Source organism: Scleropages formosus, chromosome 22 (assembly GCF_900964775.1).
Source record: "Scleropages formosus chromosome 22, fSclFor1.1, whole genome shotgun sequence".
Classification (NCBI taxonomy): Eukaryota; Metazoa; Chordata; class Actinopteri; order Osteoglossiformes; family Osteoglossidae; genus Scleropages; species Scleropages formosus.
In genome coordinates, this window is record NC_041827.1 from 19,026,245 (window position 1) to 19,046,394 (window position 20,150).

The 20,150-nt window shown below is 45.6% G+C and overlaps 2 protein-coding genes across 2 annotated transcripts; one reads left to right on the plus strand and one right to left on the minus strand.

Annotated features, from left to right (window-relative positions):
- The first annotated feature begins 222 nt into the window (after positions 1 to 222).
- cdk5rap1 (CDK5 regulatory subunit associated protein 1) lies at positions 223 to 10,126 on the plus strand. Its single transcript, XM_018734182.2, has 13 exons — positions 223 to 800; positions 941 to 1,044; positions 2,462 to 2,496; positions 2,609 to 2,709; positions 2,876 to 3,086; positions 3,675 to 3,795; positions 4,298 to 4,528; positions 6,397 to 6,494; positions 6,807 to 6,862; positions 7,662 to 7,792; positions 8,838 to 8,987; positions 9,100 to 9,240; positions 9,517 to 10,126. The coding sequence occupies exons 1-13, from the start codon at positions 530 to 532 to the stop codon at positions 9,631 to 9,633; spliced, it is 1,767 nt and encodes a 588-aa protein (XP_018589698.2). The 5' UTR covers positions 223 to 529; the 3' UTR covers positions 9,634 to 10,126.
- On the minus strand, positions 9,778 to 19,702 carry LOC108923442 (bactericidal permeability-increasing protein-like). Its single transcript, XM_018734183.2, has 16 exons — positions 19,507 to 19,702; positions 16,512 to 16,632; positions 15,928 to 16,042; positions 14,875 to 15,006; positions 14,615 to 14,770; positions 13,728 to 13,791; positions 13,501 to 13,561; positions 13,108 to 13,199; positions 12,628 to 12,804; positions 12,310 to 12,369; positions 12,051 to 12,218; positions 11,903 to 11,970; positions 11,774 to 11,816; positions 11,584 to 11,647; positions 11,244 to 11,320; positions 9,778 to 10,188 (listed from the first exon to the last, which is right to left on the minus strand). Exons 2-16 carry the CDS (start codon positions 16,615 to 16,617, stop codon positions 10,147 to 10,149), a joined length of 1,425 nt encoding a protein of 474 aa, XP_018589699.2. The 5' UTR covers positions 16,618 to 16,632; positions 19,507 to 19,702; the 3' UTR covers positions 9,778 to 10,146.
- Between the last annotated feature and the right edge of the window lie 448 nt (positions 19,703 to 20,150).

The window sequence follows — 20,150 nt, forward strand, 5'->3', positions numbered from 1 at the left end:
ATCTCAAAGTAATTTTTTAAATCCGTATATTAACACAAATGTTTCTTAAACCTTCGCAAGGTTATTTTGAAAAGCATGTAAAAAAATATTTTGAAAAATATGTAAAAAAATACATCGCGAACACAGCATGGATCGATGCACCTAAAATGCGATACGTGGAGAAACGGAACCCCGCGTTTATACGGACGTGTTTCCCAGTCGGACGATAATCTGTGTGTGACGAGGGGGATGCAAACAGACGGACTGTCTGTGAAAGTCGTGCGAACGCGCCGGTGAAGCTCTAGAAACTAATGACGGCAGCTAAATCAGAGCGGTGTAAAAAAGAAACTAGCAAAAAAAAGCATATAAATTAAACAATTTCTCGTCACGAATTTCACTTTAAAGATTACAGCGCGCGTCGGCTCGAAAATATAACTCATTCCTCATGACATCACTGATGATCCGAGCAATTAAGCAGTTCAGATTATTTATTTAGGTGTAATTTATTAATTTTACAATTTTTATTTTAAATAGACTTTACAGCTAAGCAATGACTTCGAGCGGCACATGCAGTTTGAGACCTTTCTTATACACATTTCGTCGCTTTTGCTGCTCCAGCACTAACATGTTTGTCACCACCAGTAACAGCAGCAGTAAATTCAGGAGTAAAATAGAAAACGGTCCCACGCTGCAGGACTTTATGAAAAAGGCGTGTTTTATTCAAGAGAAACCTGCAGAAATACAGTATGAAAATACTGAGCACGAGGAAATACCTACCTATATCCCAGATGACCAATACATGATGGGCCGTGTGAGAAAAGGTTCGCCACTGGTTTCTGTGTCTTTAACTGCATCTGGATTATGTCCTCAGTTTTACTCATAAACTGTGCGTCTTACACTGTGGTGGGTATTTGCCTGGCTCTGGCCGGGTTTTCAGCATCACTTCCCTGCGTCGTTTCAGTGTACTTCGAGACCTACGGCTGCCAGATGAACGTGAACGACACGGAGATTGCCTGGTCCTTCCTGCAGAAGAAGGGTTACCTGCGCACCGGGGAGCTCGCCGAGGTACCGCGTCCGAGAGCCGAGGACCGCTCGCTTTCCCAAGCATAAAATATGCACTATGTGTATGTGATCCCATTCAGGTCTTGGTCAGTAGGTGGAGTAGCAGTTAAGGACAGCTAATGTGCCTATTAAAGTTCTTGGACCGGGCCTGCTTTCATACCTTTGAGCAAAGGCTTTAACCTGATAGGTCAATTCAAGGTAATCCAGTAAAAAATCCAGATTAGTAAATCGTTACTTATAATGCGTAATGACTGTCTCTGTGGATGGGTGTCAGGTAGGTATAATACGGAGTGTCCATAAATTATTACCCCAGTTAAGTATGCCATAAATATGTGGTGGACGATGAACCGATTTTTCTCTTTTCGCAGCTATTTTGAGTTGCTCGCAGTGTTTCTGTGTATGTCTCTGTGATTCATACCGTATATGTGCTACTAGTGACTGCCATCTAGCCCCATACTGACCCTTGTTTAAAGATGGCATCCGTCACTGAGAAGGCAAAAATTTCCTGTAACTGTCTGGCGATCGTTCAGAACAAAGCATGGGAAGAATCTACCTGATGTGAAGCTAATAAATTTGTGGAAAGAGGAACAGTGAAAAGTGGGAGGGACAGTGGAACAGGGGGGAGGGGGTAGAACATTTGAAATGGGAGGGACAGTTGAATGTGGGAGGGGTAGTGAAAAGGGGGAGGGGCAGTGGAAAGGGGAGGGGCAGTGGAAAGGGGAGGAGCAGTAGAAAGGGGGAGGGAAAGTTGGAGTGTCAGTCAAAAGTGGGGTATAAGTGCCAGTGGCTGCTCACCCCTTTTGGGCATTCTAGATTTAAAAAGATTTTTAAGACAACTTACAACTAATAATAACATTGTAACTGAATGTTAACTTGATGTCCCAGAGGCACATCTTGTCCATCGTGGCAGGTCGTCATCAGCTTCAGTCAACATGGGGTGCTGGTATCACAGCCGGAATATCTCCTTAGGTCTTGTCATAGGGGAACAATGCTCAGCAAGAAAGAAATGGTTAGCAACTGATGACTTAATGAGATATAACGTTTTATACATAAAGAAAAAAACAACACAGTAAACAGGAATCACATGTATTCATTTAATTATTGAAACTGCTATTACTAGACCACCAAAAATTGATTAGACAAGTTTCACACCACCTACAGATACCAGAGTCAGCAGTTCAGTGAAACTTGTTCTATTTTTCTTCTTTTGACCAAAACTCCATGTGATTGCCAGTGTTAAGTACAATGCTGTTGCATAATATTGTCAAGATATTTATCTGTGGACACTGTATAATCAGTAGTAAAGAACAGCTGACCCCTCAACCATTTACCATGTTTGAGAACCGTGATGATGCATCGATCCATTGCTGTTTTGGTGCAGGATTTAATTTTCTGCTCATTTCGATGTGTTGTCTTTCAGGCCGATGTCGTCCTCCTCGTCACTTGTTCTGTCAGGTAAATGCTTTTTTACATTTTAAAAATGATCAGAAGGCCAATTTTCTTGCCAAGGTTCAGGCGTATTAGTCACGGGTAAGTGCTGCGTAAGTGTTTTCGCATGTGTTCTCAGGGAGAAGGCTGAGCAGACCATTTGGAACAGGCTGAAACAGCTCACAGCTCTCAAAAAGAGGCGACCCAAGACACACGCACCACTCAAGATAGGAGTGTTGGGTCAGTGAGATTATAAATTGAGTAAAGTTTGTTGTTGAATGGTCATAAATGTGCGTGGTTTGTCAAAGTTCACCAGGTACCCTGTGGGATTGTGCGTGTACATCTGTCAGTGTGTATTGGTCTGTCTGATGTTGTTTGTGTACACATGCAATTTGCATGTTGCCAGGCTGTATGGCAGAGAGACTGAAGGCAGAGCTTCTGGAGCGGGAGAAGTTGGTGGATGTTCTGGCTGGACCAGATGCCTACCGTGACCTTCCCCGCCTCCTGTACCTGGCCCACAGTGGCCAGAGAGCCAGCAACGTGCTGCTGTCCCTGGAGGAGACCTATGCGGATGTCATGCCCGTCCACCAGTCGGGCCAGGGTCACAGCGCCTTCGTGTGAGTGTCTCCACGGTCACAGCTTACGTCATCTTGCACCGAAGTTACAGTCAAACTGTGAGGTCTTACACACAACATTAAAAATGGTACACTAATTGTCGTTGAAATGTAGATCAAAGATGACATTGCCAGTCAACAAGACGAAACAGTGAACCTTGAGTTTGGATTCTACCTGTTACATAGGAATGGGCAGATAAGTGGGTCGCCCTGGTGCCTCATAGCTGCTGGGCGTTTGAATTTGGGTTTGAATCAGGCTCAGTCTCTGTGGAATTTGCATGGATTTCCTCCTTGTGTAATTGTCCTGTGATGGACTGGTTTCCTGTCGAGTGTACACCCTGTCTCATATTGTATGCTCTGGGTATAGGTGCTGGACCACCGTGACCCTGTATTGGGTAAGCGGTTATTGATAATGGATGAATATTAATTTGAGTTTCATGTCCCACCCTAGAAGATTCTGTTTTTTAATTTTAAATTTTTTTGGTTACTGAAATTGGATGGATGGATATTTTAGAAGGGCTGAGGGCCAGAGTATGAACCCCATTGTGTGACGGATTCCCAACTTCACTCCCCTTTATGTGCTTCCTGTAGCTCCATTATGCGCGGCTGCAACAACATGTGCAGCTACTGCATCGTCCCGTTCACTCGCGGCCGCGAGCGGAGCCGACCTATTTCCTCCATTCTGGAGGAAGTGCGCCTCTTGTCCGACCAGGTGTGTGGGAGTCAAGCCATAGAAAAGGAATGAAAGGAGGATTTTTGTGATTGATTATTGTACATTATGTCTAAGGTGTAGCTTTAGGAACAGGAGCACTAAGTGGCAGCGGGTTCTGCGCAGTTTGAGGATCTGTATTTATGTACATCGCTCAGCTGTGCACAGAATCTGACCTGCTTACACTGAAATACTCAGCTATATATATTTAGACATATATACATACACATTTCTGTCATTTGTAATATAGAAAGTGATGTACTTTTCTTTGGAAATAAATGCCTGCTAAGGAACCATATAATGGTAATTCATTCTGGCAGTGGGAGATAAGGAATAAGCAAAATCCTAGACTTAATTTGGGTGTGAATATATAATCTTTATTAAAAATGTAATTTAGTCCATGGCAAAGCATAATCCTCGTTTGGGAAGCCATCACTGAAAGTTCCGGTCATATTAGAAATTCATTTTGAGACATGTTTATGCTTGGTCTTTGCTTTACTTCCAGGGTGTGAAGGAGGTGACGCTTCTTGGCCAGAATGTCAACAGCTACAGGGACACTTCAGAGGTGCAGTTCTGTGGGTCAGAGCCCCCCCGGCTCAGTCGTGGCTTTGCTGCGCTATGTCGGCCTCGGCCTGGAGGCCTGCGCTTTGCTGACCTCCTCGACCGCGTCTCTCTCGTCGACCCTGAAATGAGGGTTCGGTTCACCTCCCCACATCCCAAGGACTTTCCAGACGAGGTACCATTGGAACATGTCCTTATCATAGCCTGTTCCACCCGACCAGGGTGTTGTAAGCTGCTGTTCAGTTGGAAATTTGCGTTCTTTTCTGGGCAGAACTTTGCTTCATCCTCTCATTGTTTGTTTGTTTTTGGGTTGGCTGTTTTTCCTAGCACTGTTTGCCCAGAAGGGTGCATTTCTTCATCTTCAAATTGTTCACCATTTACTCTTTAACAATTTTGGAGAAAATTTTCATATAATACCTGTCATTCTTCAGTCATATATATCTGTGAAGCCAGCTTTCAGTGTCCAGCATACATTTAAATCACTGTCACGTTTATTTAATTCCATCAGTCTTGATTCACTGATGTTTTGTTTGGTCTTTGAAATAACTAGTATGTGTCCTTCACACGTCCTCTTATATTGTTGCACATAATTTACCTGCAAGTTCTGCACACAGTTCGCCAGGCAAAAAACAGCCCCTATGCATTTTACACCTTTTGAGAGCATCCACAACTTTTTATAGTTATGTAAATATCCTCTTTGCCAGGAGAATTCTTAGTTTTTGTCATAGTGCCCTCTAGTGTGGAATTCTGTGGTAGTTTTTTGTGTGGAAAGTGTTATTTCACTGCAACAATATATTCCGAGTGGGAAGAGATGACAGTTTTAAGCTGTAGGTGGGATCGTAAGTCTGTCTGTACTTGATTTATAACTCCAAAGTCAGATTAATGAAAACTAAAGATGTCACTCCATTTATTCAAAGGTCTGGTTCTGTGGAAAAACTACAATAAACAAAAAATACTCTAACACTTTTTTTAAAATTGTTTATATAAACAGCACAGGGTCACAGGCCCATGCAAGTAGAGACAGCACATCGAGAAATTGTATGTATGTGTAGAAAAAAGGCTCTAGGTCACCTTATTATATATCACAGTTATGATCCTGTTGCACTTTCTAATAACTTCCAGAAATGTGTTAAATTTTTCCAGAATTGTCCAATTCAGAAGAAATGTCAGTTTTTCAAGTGGGCAAAATTTAAACATTTCATCCCTGTATTTACACTTCCATCCACCGCGTGGATGTAAAGTTACTGAAAATAAAAATATGGCACCTCCACAAGCTCCCATTCAGTCCCAGTTGTCAACTAATTTATTCCACAGGGATGTTTGATGTTCGGGGGGTGCTGTGGTGCAGCGGGCTTGGCTGGGTCCTGTTCTCTGGTCGGTCTGGGGTTCGAGTCCTGCTTGGAGTGCCTTGCAACGGACTGGCATCCCGTCCTGGGTGTGTCCCCTCCCCCTCCAGCCTTGCACCTTGTGTTGCCGGGCTAGGCTCTGGTTTGCCGCGAGCCCACTTGGGACAAGCGCTTTCAGCCAGTGTGTATTTGATGTTCATCAGCTTCTTTATCATACCAATGCAATTTGAGTTATTTAGAGGTAAAAATCTTCATTTTAACTTTAACTAAATTTCATTAACGTGAAGCTATGTTAAAATGTGAACTAACTGAGAATGAACAGGAGTTTGTTGGGAGAATATGTGTTTATTGATTGATTGATTGGCTCCACACGTGTAGTGATCCCCATTTTGTTGTTGATCAGCATCTCCTGGGAACACCAGACACGAGCTGTAAACACCTTGAAAGTGAATTCAATGAAAATTGTCCCACAAACCTATTCTGAATGTCAACTAATGGCTGGATGGGGGAAATGCAGGTGGATTTTACAACATATAATGGGAAGAGCAAAAATGTAAAAAATTTGTTTCTTCCTAACGTTCACAGCCCGAGGAATCAGTGTAAAGTCCAGACTTTGTATGTGTATATTAATGTATACACTTGCTTTTCTGCTGTGTGTGCACTGTTGGTCCATGTTTACCGCAGTATATCTGCACAGGTGCTGCATCTGATCCAGGAGAGGGCGAATATCTGCAGGCAGCTGCACCTCCCTGCACAGAGCGGCAGCAGCAGGGTGCTGCAGGCTATGCGACGCGGGTGAGAGCCAGGCTCCCCTTGCATTTGTCATGACTCTTGAATAATTGCACTAATCACTACATGTATCTTCTTCATGGATGCATTCATATGTTTATTATATGTTCTTTCAAGCTTTACCCTGAATGACTTTGTTTCATTTTTGTTTTAGAGTTGTTGTAAGGCTGTTTCTCATTGCAAAGTCCTTCTTCAGTACATTTTGTACATGATGTGAGGTTTAGTTTTTGTTGCACAGAAGTGATTAACTGTCTGAGATTATGACTAAAAAATATCTTCATATTCCAGAATCTTCTGTGTTCTATTTCTCCACTGCAGCTATACCCGTGATGCCTACCTGGAGCTAGTAGCAAACATTCGCAAGATTATCCCAGGTATTGCCCTGCCCTGCCCTGCCCCTCCACATCTGCTGGGTTGGTGTTGTTGTTAATAACAGGCCCTTTGGCCTTCATTTCAGTCTCTGTACCACAGTCATATCTGTTTTAAATTGTTTACTGTGGTCACTGTATGAGAAAAATGCACCGGCAAATAAAGAAATAATATGATCACAGTTTACTGCTTTGCTAATGCTGGTACTGTTGTGCTCTGCCATGGTGACAGCAACAGTCAGTTCTGTGATAATTGTTTAATAATCAGTCCCGGTGACTGGGGAGATGCATGCGTGGTTATTATTTATACCACCATAAGGTCTCAATTGCCCATATACTACTTTGTAACCATTTTTGCTATTATTATTCAATAATAAAAGGAGCAACAGGGGGTGTAATAATTAGATCTCCCACCTCCTGCTGTAGTACCCTTGATAAAGGTACTTACCTTGAATTGCTCTAGTTTAAAGAAATAACCAGGTGTATAAGTCAGTGTAAGTAGCCTAACGTTGTAGGTTGGGTTGGGAAAGTGTCCGATGAATGAATTAATGTAGATGTTCTATGCTGTCCTGTTTTCATGTAGCCTGTGTTTGTAATCAAGATAAGCTATATAAGACTCACAAGTTGCGTAAATATGTTTGATGTCACATTTGGCTCCTCTAAGCTGTGTAAAGCTCTCACGTCACATGCAGGCAGTGATTTACATCAGTGAACGTCCTAATTAGCAGTGTGATAGTGGTATAATAGCCAGAGGTGTGCAGTGTGCTGTGCCTCAGGTACTATGCTGCACTGCTCTGTGCCTTAGGGGTGAGTCTTAGTAGTGACTTCATCGTGGGGTTCTGCGGGGAGACAGAAGAGGATCACGAGCAGACCCTCTCCTTGGTGAAGGAAGTGGGCTACAGCGTGGGCTTCCTTTTTGCCTACAGCATGAGGAAGGTGAGACTCTGTCACTGTGGCCACTTCTGGGAACCTCTGCATGTTTGAACAGAGCTGATAGTTCTGTTACTGTTAAATTATCCTGTCACTGTCAGTCTCTGTGAACCTGTGCAATCAAAACAGCGCGTAGTGGTTGGAATCCAAGGTTTAAATCCCTGCTCCTCACTCCTGCTGTAGTGCCCTTGATCAAAGTACTTACCCTGAATTGATACCATAAAAATTACTCATGTAAATGAGTAAATCAGTATAAGCTTTGGAGGAGAGGGGGCGTGGCGTGGCGGCGTAGTGGGTTGGACCAGGTCCTGCTCTCCGGTGGGTCTGGGGTTCGAGTCCCGCTTGGGGTGCCTTGTGACGGACTGGCGTCCCGTCCTGGGTGTGTCCCCTCCCCCACCAGCCCTATGCCCTATGTTGCTGGGTTACGCTCCGGCTCCCCACGACCCCATATGGGACAAGCGGCTAGGACAATGTGAGTATAAGCTTTGGAAAAAAGTGTAAGTTAAATACAGGTGGGCGGCATGGGGTGGTGCGAGTCCAAAGACATGCTGTTCAGGTTCCCCCATAGTGTGTGAGTGACAGAGGAAGTGTGTTCCACTGATGTATGGTAAGGTGTTTTGGACAAAGGCATCAGCTAAATAATAGTCAGTCATAATTTCAAAAAAAAGCTATATGTTTTGAATTATGGTGATTTTTGCATTGTGTTACTGTGGTACACTGATCGGGGGACATTGGTACAGGGGGACAGCTGTTTAGTGGTTAGAGCTGCTGCTTTTGGACCTAGAGGTCGCAAGTTCAAATCCCACCTTGAACTGTAGTACCCTTGAGGAAGGTTCTAACCCTAAATTGCTCCAGTAAAATTACCCAGCTGTACAAATATCTACATAATTGTAGATAGAATAACACTGTAAGTCTCTTTGGTGAAGAGTGTCAGCTAAACAAATAAAGGTAAATGTGATCTTAAAGCTTTTGCAAATCTGCACTGGAACATTTTGCTTCAATCGTGTTTTGTTGCTTGAAGTCCAGTTTTTAACCGTCTCTCGATTTGCAGAAAACCCACGCCTTTCACCGTCTCCATGACGACGTCCCTGCTGAGGTGAAACAGCGCCGCCTGGAGGAGCTCATAACTGTTTTCCGGGAAGAGGCGGCGCGGGTCAACAACCGCCTCATTGGGAGCAACCAGCTGGTCCTGGTGGAGGGAGTGAGTACCCAGAGTGCTGTGTTTCAAGTTCACGCACACACATCGGTGGCCCCTAATTATTATTTAATCTGAAATATTCAGATCTCTAAATGTGTTTGGTTGTTCTGTCCAGGAGAGTAAGAGGTCCTCCCAGGAGCTGTGTGGAAGGAACGAGGGGAACATGAAGGTGATCTTCCCACAGCAGGATGTGGCTCTGCAGGCTAGTGTGACACACACTGCTCCCATCAAGCCCGGGGACTACGTGCTGGTCAAGGTACACGGTGTCTCCACTAATATCTACTGTACTGACTTGGATGCAGCTTTTTATCCATTTCAAGGATCATACTAAGGCATAATATCAAAATATGGGGTAATACTTCTTATTTCTGTCCAGTCCACCCTTGCTGCACTTCCCGGAGGAACATCTTACAGCTATCCTTTGGGTTACTCATCGATTTGTTGTCATCCAGTGTGCGTCTGTCTTCACCTGTCCTCTGTGCAGTGATTTGTCCTGTTCTGGCAGTCGGTGACCCGCCCTTTCCCTCCCCAGATCACGTCTGCCAGTTCTCAAAGCCTGAGAGGCCACGTGCTGAGCCACACAACCCTGAGCTCCACAGGGAGGGAACAGCCGCAGGAGCACTGGGATAGACAGATGGCCGGGTGCTGACCACCACCTTCCATCCCTATCGCTTCTCTCTCACTTTGTCCTCTATGCTAAATTTACTGCTGATACACACAAACAAGTAGTTTTGTCTGGTGAACACACAACTGGGTCTGTTGTTTTCATTTATTTTTTTTATTACTCTAGTAGAGATCATGTGGTGGAACTAAATATTCTGATACTGAAGCTGCCATAAATTCTACAAGACGTGAAAGGACAGTATTCCTCATTTCAAAGCTTAGAACATATAGAAGAAGATGGCTGGATCAGTGGTGTTCATTTTATTTAAAAAGAGCCCAGAGCACTCACTTCCACTTATTAATAAATGTATTAAAAGAGAATTAATTCTTTCAATCATTTTCAAAGATCAATTGTAGAAAAAAAAAATCTATAAAATGCAAGATATACATATCTTTGGCGATGTATCATTTGATTTGAAAAAACATTTATAGAAAAGCTACATATTTCTTTGAGATTTGAAGAAAAAACCACCATAATAGTGAGACTCCGATAAGATGCTTACTGAGTGAAGTGAACGTCTGTCCCAACAAGAATATAGTCCTGGAATAATAATAAAAAAAAAATTAGGACATGATGTAACATAGTAATACAAAGAAAACTGGGATTTTCAGAGCTGTGTCTTTACCTACATATGAAATATGCTCCAGTAGGGTGTATGTGTTTGTGCATTATATTTTTGAAATGTTGAGGTTACTGTCGGCTTAACTTTGAATGGAAGCAAGTTATAAGTCAGCCATTTCGGATGCTTTTTATACCTTTTCATTATCTAACATAATATTGTTCGTATTTCCTTGTTGAATTAGACAGAAAATAACTGGAAAAACTTAGCACAGTGAGTAGCACTGCTGTCTTACAGTGTCTGAGATCTTCAGGTGTTTGTTCAAATCTGACTGACTGTGTGGAGTTTGCATATTCTCCCTGTGTCCATATGGGTTTCCTTCAGGTCCTCTCTTTCCTCCCACAGTCCAAAGACATGCAGTGGATTGGTGGCTCTAAATTGCCCGTAGTTTAAATGGGTGAGTGACTGTGTGTGTCAGGGGGTGGGGGGGTGGGCTACCCTGCAAAGGACTGGTATCCTATCCAGGGTGTAACCCTCTCCCCGGAACAGCTCTGGACCATTGTAGCCCTAATCAGGACTAGTGGTTATTGAAAATGGATTGATGGATGACACAGAAACCACTAGTCCTTGTTTACTGGAAATAGACAGTATATTGTTTGTAATGGTGCACATTATGCTTATACTTCCACAAAATCACATTTTTTGCTTGTGGCTGATATGAACTATAGCCATAACAGCACAGTGTCCTGTTTTTTTCCTCTATTCGTTGACCTCTATTGACATAACTGTTTTTAAACGTATGAGCTGTGCTCTGGAATGAGGAACAATATCTGAAAAACAGCCTAATTCCGCCACTGCCTATGGACTACAGGGTGTGCTCAAGAGCCACCATAGATCATAGAGTGTCATTTCCTCTTAAGTCGGTGGCATAAATCCATAACCAGAATCCATTCAGTGTAACAACTTCCTGTATGTAATTCTTGTTGAGAACTAGTAGAGCCTGTTGGTATCCTTTTTTAGACTTGTTGCGTTTTACCTTGAGGACTTTTAGCTGCGTGTTGACAAGGTTCATGTGGCTGATGGCAGGTAGTGGGTAGCCCTGCTGCAGCTTTTCTGTTGAGAAAGAACCCATTTACAGGTGTCACTTTTTATGATTCTGCACAAAGAGGGTTTCATTTGTATCAGAGGATCACCATGGAGGGTCACGTTTTCCAAGAGCGCTTGGCTGCTATTACTCAGAAGTAGCGGAGCCCACATGCTTGTGATTTCAAAGAGTTTGAGAACTTGTCAAAGATTTTCCAACTTTTAAATCCAGCTTTGAAGTTCTTAACTCATTTTCACTCTGTCTTTATATTGACACGCAAACCCACTCTTACCGTTAACTTTCGGTATCACAACCACTTTGAGGATCATGGTGAAGATGTTGTTCAGGGGCATCACCTGGAAATGCCACATTAAAATACCACAGTCACTCAATGTGGCCACATTTAATAACACCGAAGGTCGCATGAGAGCAGTAACTCAATGCTGTTTGTGGAATTTTTTTGAAAAAAAAAGTACTCCTACCTGAAACTGGCCCACATAGCTAGTTCCCAGAGTCATACTGATTCTGCACAAACCAGATATAGCTAGTTTAACACAAGCGAGGCAGGGCTTTAGTTTGCTAGTATTTTCTATACATACATGTGCACTGACCTGTTGAGTGTTACAGATCCAGCGATGTTCAGTCCAGACACGTGGAGTTCAGCACTGACACTGGCTTCCTGCAGAAATCACACATCTGCTCAGTTATCGGTCTCCCTTTGCTACAGATAAATTGTTCTCCTTGCCCATCCAGACTGACCAGGTTGAGGATGAAAAGAGCCTCCAGGGTGTTATTGGGCAGAATGGCGTAGGCTGTCACAGTCCCGTTGGCCTGCAGAGTCACGTTGTTGGGTTCGAAGGTGATCCTCGGTGGCTCCAGTGTTTTCACCAGGAGCTTCATCATCATGTTGGGAAAGCGCTTGGCTATCTGATGACGAGGAGGGAGAATCGAGGTCTGCAGACCTTCTCTAGAAAGGACAAACATGCAAAGAATTGTGTGGCTGAAAAGGAGAGTTGACCTCTGGGATGAAGGCCCCGAATGTCTTGGTGTTCAAGCGTAGCGGTGAGCTTGAGGGTATCTGTCCAGAGGGAAGAAAACAGCTCAGTCAATGGACCAGGTATTGGAGGTGAGAGTGTCAAGTCACTCTGGTTATGTACCCAAATTTGTGTTCCCATAGTGGTTGCTTTAAATCCCAAGATCAGCTGTTGAAGGTGCTTGAGAAGGACTGTTCCGGTGAACGGACTCAGCTTCGTAAGTGGGTTGAGGATGACTCGAGAAGATGTTTTACGTTCAAAGTGTTTATCAAGGCACCATATGCTCGAAGCTGTGGCCTCACCATATCGTCTGTGACGTAGAGGCCCAGAACACCGGCGTTATGGTAGACGAAACCTGCCGAGTTGGCGATGAAGGAGGACAGGCCCAGGTACAGCATGCTGCCGTTGGTTTGAGGCAGGGAAAACGGTGGTGCGGAGAACGGCGGCTCCTGGTGCTGGCCAATTTTGTAAAACTCACCCTGAGAGACAGAACCGGCAAACATCTGAGATCTTACGGCCAGCGGGTATGAGTACAGCCTTGATTTAGGCTATCTTGACTGCTCTGGGAAACAGTAGAATTTCTAAATTCTAAATGAAATTGTTTCTAAAATTGACAATTAGGGAAATCAGTGTCATTTAAGAGCCGAACGCTTGGGATACAGACGCTGGACTCGAGGACGAGAGTTTGGCAGTGAAGCTGAACATGGTGATCGGATGAAAATCGTGAAGGTCATTGAGGTTTTGATCAGGGGGATAGTCCATGTTTGGAGAAAACGACTCACCTTTAAACTGAACTGAATAAAGGTATTTGAAACGACGGGAGACGTAACCAAGGAGTACTCAATCTCCGCATACTTGTCCACCTGTGCCAGCACTGAAATACGATTCATAAGACAAAACTGTAAGCTGCAATGTTTCTCAGACGATGAAAATTCACGGTTCACTATTCAGTTTAAATTTTTTCAGAGCAAATGCAAGAATAAAAATGACCAGGAATTCTTTTCCAGAGCAAATGATGAATTATTCATATCCATTGTTGCCTCCTATTTCATCATGACTCCTTCAGGAAAAGCCCTCCTATTGCTAATTAATTATGATTTACATAATGAATATTAATATTCTGTAGCCGGCTGGGCTTATGCTCCAGCTGCCAGACAGAGATTTGCGGTTCATACCATTCATAGTTTTCAGATGAGGATTGATGTCTGATATGGCATCGTGCACCAGGGGGCAGATCTGGAATGACAGGCGTTGAGGTGAGTGAGCACCTGGTGTAGGGCTGATGGGGGGGGGGTGGTTCGTGCACCTCGAGCAGGTGGGCGTCAGGTGCGGAAACCTGCGCACTGAGTAGCCCACCGAACCTGAGAGAGGACTGAGGCTCCAAAGAGAAGCTGCTTCTCACCTGGTTCTGGATGGCGCTGCGCAGGGCGTTTTCAATAAAGCTGCTGAAGAGGTTGTAGAGCCAGCTGGAGAAAAGGTGCGAACGACAGGTGAGGTATTTAGAGAGAGGAATTACTTCCTCCCTTGGCTGCTGTTCATGTTCCGTCAGTTCCCACGTGAGGGCTTTTGCCGCTCCTCTTTTGGTGGCATCTGCTCAGGTTCTTTCCCACCAAAAGAAATGGAGCTGATACCATGTTTTTTGTTAGATTGTGAATGAATTCAAATTTTGGTTCTATTTGATTCTGTTTTGACACAATTACATTTATTCAATTAGCTGATGCTTTTGTCCAAAGTGACTTACAGTGTGAAGCTGCTTGTTCACCGCGGTGACTTACACTGCTAGATACACTACTTACACTGGGTCACTCATCCATACATCAGTGGAACACACACATTCTCTCTGTCACTCACACACTCTGGGGGAACCTGAACAGCATGTCTTTGGAGTGTGGGAGGAAACCAGAGCACCCAGAGGAAACCCACACAGACAGTGGGAGAACATGCAAACTCCGCACAGACTGAGCAGGGCTCGAACCCATGTCCTCTCCCACCACCCAGGCACTGCGAGGCACCAACGCTACCCACTGTGCCACCAAGCTGCCTGTTTAAGGCAATACTTTGAAAAGCTGTGTTTAAGTTGCCTTTAAGAGCCCTCCCACAAAGCTCGGGTGATATTGCAATGGCACAGTGACTCCCTGACTGCAGCCACAGCTCTGTTGCAACACAATGGAATTCCACAAGAATGTCTTTGTGTTCACTGTGGTCCCAGCACGTGACCAAACCCTGTGACCAAACGCAACGAAACGCAATGCGGAAGTTTTCTGGTACCGATGTGGGTCCCTGACCTACCTGGCACCTCCGTGGAACTCGATGCTCACGTGGCCCACGCTGGCTGCGCAGTTGGAGCTGCTCACGGTGGGTCGACCCGTCTCGTCGCTGTTCACTCCCATCGTGACGGAGATGGTCAGGCCGCTCACGGTCAGGTCGAAGGAGCCGCTGTCCTTTCTGCACAGACGTGCGAAGGGAGAGAGAAGGTGAACAGCCTGCGGCTCCTGGCCTCCTGGTCCAGCTGTGCGACTCCTTTCACTTGGAAAAGGCCAAAAACTCACATGAACTTCAAGTACTTGACGTGCCAGTGGCCATTGAGGCTGATGAAGGCGTCGCTGATGGACAGGCTGAGTCCGCTGCCAGGTACGAGACCCAGGGAGGAGGCCGGGAGACCCAAGTTTGTGATGTGCATCCTGGAAGTGGAGACACACTCATTTACATTTAATTCATTTAGCAAATACTTCTCTCCAACATGGTGTACAACTTACATTTACATTTATTTAGCAGACGCTTTTCTCCAAAGTGACTTTCAATGACCTCTATGTAATGTTATCCGCCCACACACCTTATTCACTGCGGTGACTTACACTGCCAGATACAGTGGCACAGCAAGTAGCGCTGCTGTCTCACGTTGGTTGGGTGGTGTGAGAGAACATGGGTTTGATCTCCGTTCAGTCTGTGTGGAGTTTGCATGTTCTCCCTGTGGGGTGCTCTGGTTTCCTCCCACACTCCAAAGACATGCTGTTCAGGTTCTCCCATAGTGTGTGAGTGACAGAGAGAGTGAGTGTTTGTGTTCCACTGATGTATGGATGAGTGACCCAGTGTAAATAGTGTATCTAGCAGTGTAAGTCACCGTGGTGAATAAGGTGTGTGGACTGATAACACTCCATAGAGTTCACTGGAAGTCGCTTTGGAGAAAAGTGTCTGCAAAATAAATGTAAATGTAAATGCATTTTTTGTCATATATATGCATCTCTATTAATTTGCCACAAACCCTACTCTGTATCTGATAAACAGCTTTGTGTTGCTGCATATCCTACTTATACACTGTGACTTAGATACTTGTGTGTGCACACGTGTGTGTGTGTGTGTGCGTGCTGTTGGAACACAGAGGAAGGAAGAATGTGCTCTTTATAATGAATTAATTCTTTCTACTGCTGGGATGAGGTGTAAAAACACAATGCCCACATGCATCAAATGAGTATTTAAATCCATGGTGAGCCCTGCAGGGTTTGAATCCGTGACAGACAGACAGACAGACACACACACACACACACACACACACACACACACACACACACACACACACGATACAGAGGGCAGCAGATCCTCACTGTGAAAGGCTGTACTCCACTTTGCCGATGGGAGAAACGTCCTCTGATCCAGAGATGTCTGGGATCTTGATGGAATTCAGCTTCTGTTGCAGGGATGCGATCCCAATCTGTCGGCCTGTGCAGGTGCGGGGGATGGGGGGTGGCGAGAAGGTGAATGATTCACTCCCTGGATTTACTGGGGCTGTTAACGGACCTGAGACCCACACCAATCAACCTATCATGTCATCATCCACACTTTTCCTAAGCTTCTTACACTGATTTACCCCTTTATACAACCAGGTAATTTTTAGTATCAGTTCAGGTTTAGTACCTGATGATCTATGGGACCAACAGCAGGAAGGGAGGCTTGAACCTGAGTCTTGTGGTTCCAAAGGCAGCAGCAGCTCCAACTGCTCCACTACCAGCTGGCCCACAATTTACCATGATTTACATTTATTCCTTTGTAGCTGACGCTTGTGTTCCGAAGTGACTTAGCAGGAACGAGAATTCAAACCTGGGTCCTTAGAGTCCAAAGACGTGACGTCTTACCGTGGTGCCACCTGCTGCCCTTCCCACTGCCCTCCAGACTTCCTGACGTTACTCACCATATTCCAGGCCTTGCTGTGTGAGCTGCACAATGACTCCTGGGTCGGTGCTCAACGCTGGGGTGAGGAGACCCAGCAGCGCCACCGTCACACACCACAGGCTCATGGCTCCCGCTGTCACCTGTCGGGTTGGGCCGTGGAGAAGGTTGTAATGCGGGCATCGTACCACAGTGAACCAACGCACCCGTGGTGCCCCAGCCGAGTCCAGACAGCACTGCATTTTCCCGTCATTCCGCCAGCTGGTAAAACGCACATCCTGGGTAAATTATGACACTTCCACAATCATATCATACGCTGCTTTTATGGAGATGTGAGCATTCTGTAATCTCCTTTCTCAGCTCTCTGTCGACCGGAGCATCCTGGCGGCGGCACCTCTAGGCGCTGCACGCATTAGCGGTGGAGATGCAGAACGGAGAGTTGAGCTGGAATGTTCTGGGAAGGTAGCGCTGAGGACGGAACTCCTCGAAGTACGCCCTGGGGTGCAGGATGTGTGTGTTTCAGCTAAAGTCCCCGGTGAAAAGAGGGTACGAGAGCCTGGTGTGACTGGGGTGCTTCTGGGATGTGTCTGTTCAGGGTAGAATGGAAATGTCGGGGAAGAAGGAGACTGTCTGTCGAATCCCAGCATCTGTGTCTCCCTGGGGCCCCAAAGAGCCATGATCACCCCCAGCACCTAATTCTGACAAACTGCCAAACAGTGTTCAGTCTGAAGGCCAAGTGGTTTCAGAGCAAAAAAAAAAAAAAACCACACACACACACAATGCTTTCAGCGATTAAGATGCACCGCTTCTCCGAGAACTTTGCTCTTCCTCTTTATCTCCAGTCAAGCCGGCAAACAATAAGTTCAGCTGCTGCGCCGTTGTTCGCCGACAGCTTCTCGCCATCCGAGAACTGTCCCGGCTAAAGGAAAAGTGCGCCCTACGGACCTGCTCCGAAACTCCGGTAGAGGACATCTTGGAATTTATGTAAGCATAAATTAATTAATGAAATAATCAATAATAATAATATTACTATTAGACACACACTGTCTGAACCGCTTGTCCCATACGGGGCTGCGGGGAGCCAGAGCATAACCCAGCAGCATAGGGTGTAGGGCTGGAGTGGGAGGGGACACACCTAGAATGGGACACCAGCCCATCACAAGGCACCTCTAGTGGGACTCGAACCCCAGACCCACCGGAGAGCAGGACCCAGGCCAACCGGCTGCGCCACTGTACCCCCTCTTATTATTATTATTATTATTGATTGTTAATAATTAATTACATTTATTTGACACTTTTCTCAAAAGCAACTTACAATGTGAATCTGTTTACAATTATTTGCCCATTTATACAGCTGGGTAATTTAACTGGAGCAATTAAGAGTAAGTACTTTGCTCAAAGGTACTGCAACCAGAGGTGCTATTCAAACCTGCAACCTTTGCATCCAAAGACAGCAGCTCTAACCACTATGCTACTAGCTGTCCCAAAAATTCCCAATTGATTGATTGGAAAAATTTGCACTTACTTTTCCTGCCAGACACACCTCCTTGCTATTAGCATCTCAAAGCAGTATCAGCCTGGGAACCTGGAGATCGTTTGACTCATTAGACAAACTCTCTCCACTCTCCACCCCATCACAAGGGGGCGCTGCCCTTGGATCTTTTTGAACCCAGGAGAACTCGTCGTGTGGTTTGGGTCCGAAATGTGTTCCGGTGCCCGACAAAGATGCAGTGCCGTTAACGCAAGTATGGGAGACTGAATAGGAGAGCGGAGGAGGGGGGAGAAGAAGAAGAAGCGGCAGAAGGACCCAAGTGTGACCCTATTTGCTCTCTGGCTCTGAATGAGTGCTGTGTCTCAGCGTCAGGGAAGGAAACACATGACGAGAGCAGTTTGTGCCTGAGCTGGGGGCTCAATTCAATTACAGCTCGCAGCACAAACTGGGGAGGAAAAACGCAGAAGGCCAAGTAGATTCGGCAGAATGATGGCGCTGTGGGAGTCCGGAGTGGCTCAGCTAAGAGGAGAGAAGCTTCCCTCCTTGCGTCACCTCTCTAGACTGTTTCCCAGCACACTTCTCCAAAGTAACTTACACTGATTTACCCATTTATACAGCTGGGTAATTTTTAGTGTATCATTTCAGGGTAAATACCATGATCAAGGGTATTGGAGAAGGAGGTGAGATCCAAGGCCACAGCGCCACACCTCTGACAACTGAGCCCCCTGCTGCCTTCAGTATCAATACGAGGTGCGTCGGGCGACCTGGTTCAGAGCACCACCTAATTTTGGGGGGCAGCTGCTAGTGTGGTGGTTAGAGCTGCTGCCCTTGGACCCAAAGGTCATAGATTCAATCTCCACCTCTAGCTATAGTAACTTTGAACAAGGTACTTACCCTAAATTGCTTCAGAAAAATCACCCAGCTGTATAAATGGGTAAAATCATTGTAAATACCTCAACATTGTAAGTCGCTTTGGAGAAAAGCATCAGCTAAATGAATAAATACGAGTGTAATTTCAGCACCTCGATGAGCTGTACCATACGGACACCTAGGGATCTGATGACCTCCAGCCTCGTGTCTTTGGAGGGCCGCGAGTGGCTTAAACCCTGGGCTAAATCACTGCGCCTCACAAATTCTGCCAAAGCATCACACCTTCGCCATGTGGGTGTGGGGAAGTGTGCAGGAACCAGTGATAAACTACTTACACTGTTTCACCCTGATTTACACAGCGTTTAAGGGTAAGTACCTCACTCAGGGGCACTACAGCAGGAGATGAGATTCAGACCTGTCTTCTCCAGTTCTGAAGGCATCGCCTCTAACCGCTACGCCCCCTGCTGCCCCAAGAACCCATAAGAAAAGACTGACAGTCAGAGATGGTGCTACCGTACAGTGACACTCAAACAGCTGTGTGTTGACAGTGTGTGCTGCCCCCCACCCCACCCAAGCTGTGTTCCTGGCCCGGCAGGGTTCGAGAAGCACTCTGTCGATTAGAAGCTCACAGAGGCAGCTGTTGTTCCGGGATTACCTCGTGCAGTCTTGTCCCGGGCGAGCGACGACTCCTCCGTGCCTCTGTGCAGGAATGAAGTGAAAGAGGAAGAGGAACGTGCCGCTCTTAATTCGCTCCCTACCAGGAAGGGGCGGTTGTGTCATCAGATCTCCTCAAACCCGCCGTCCCCAGGTCACCTGACGCAGAGGGAAACCAGGATTGATGCAATGGCACCCGAGGGACGGCACAGCCTGCGGCGCGAGCGCTCAACTCCGGCCGAACAGGACCTGAGCCTTGATTCAGCAGCCCTGAGGGGTGCTGGTCTCTGCACTTTCACTTCCCACGGTGGATGACAAAGGGGAACTGAGGTGTGGTCTCCACACTGAAATATACCACATCATCTGCTACTTGAGAATCTCTGTGAATACATTTAGTGTTGGAAGCACAAAAATAATGGTAATTATATTTATAATGGAAAGTGCTTGAATGTAATGGCAAGCTAATAAGAAGGCATTTGCGGCGCATGCAAAACAAAGTCAACATTTCATGGCTTTTAGCATAATAACTGTAGTGTGTTTATCGGGGGGGCACACGCCGATTGCTGAGATCGCGCACAGTAAATAGTTTTATTGCGTTTTATAAAATGTTCGGCCATAAACTGTCATACTTGAGATTTTGAGTGA

Bases quoted from the DNA above. Each gene is read 5' to 3' on its own strand.
- cdk5rap1 (XM_018734182.2), top strand. From the start codon at position 530: ATGACTTCGAGCGGCACATGCAGTTTGAGACCTTTCTTATACACATTT. The intron at 2,497-2,608 runs GTAAATGCTTTT...ATGTGTTCTCAG, and splicing joins CTCGTCACTTGTTCTGTCAG to GGAGAAGGCTGAGCAGACCA. The intron at 2,710-2,875 runs GTCAGTGAGATT...GCATGTTGCCAG, and splicing joins ACTCAAGATAGGAGTGTTGG to GCTGTATGGCAGAGAGACTG.
- LOC108923442 (XM_018734183.2), bottom strand. From the start codon at position 16,617: ATGAGCCTGTGGTGTGTGACGGTGGCGCTGCTGGGTCTCCTCACCCCA. The intron at 12,805-13,107 runs GTGAGTCGTTTT...TCTGTCTCTCAG, and splicing joins TTATTCAGTTCAGTTTAAAG to GGTGAGTTTTACAAAATTGG. The intron at 12,370-12,627 runs GTGAGGCCACAG...CCCTCTGGACAG, and splicing joins TCTACGTCACAGACGATATG to ATACCCTCAAGCTCACCGCT.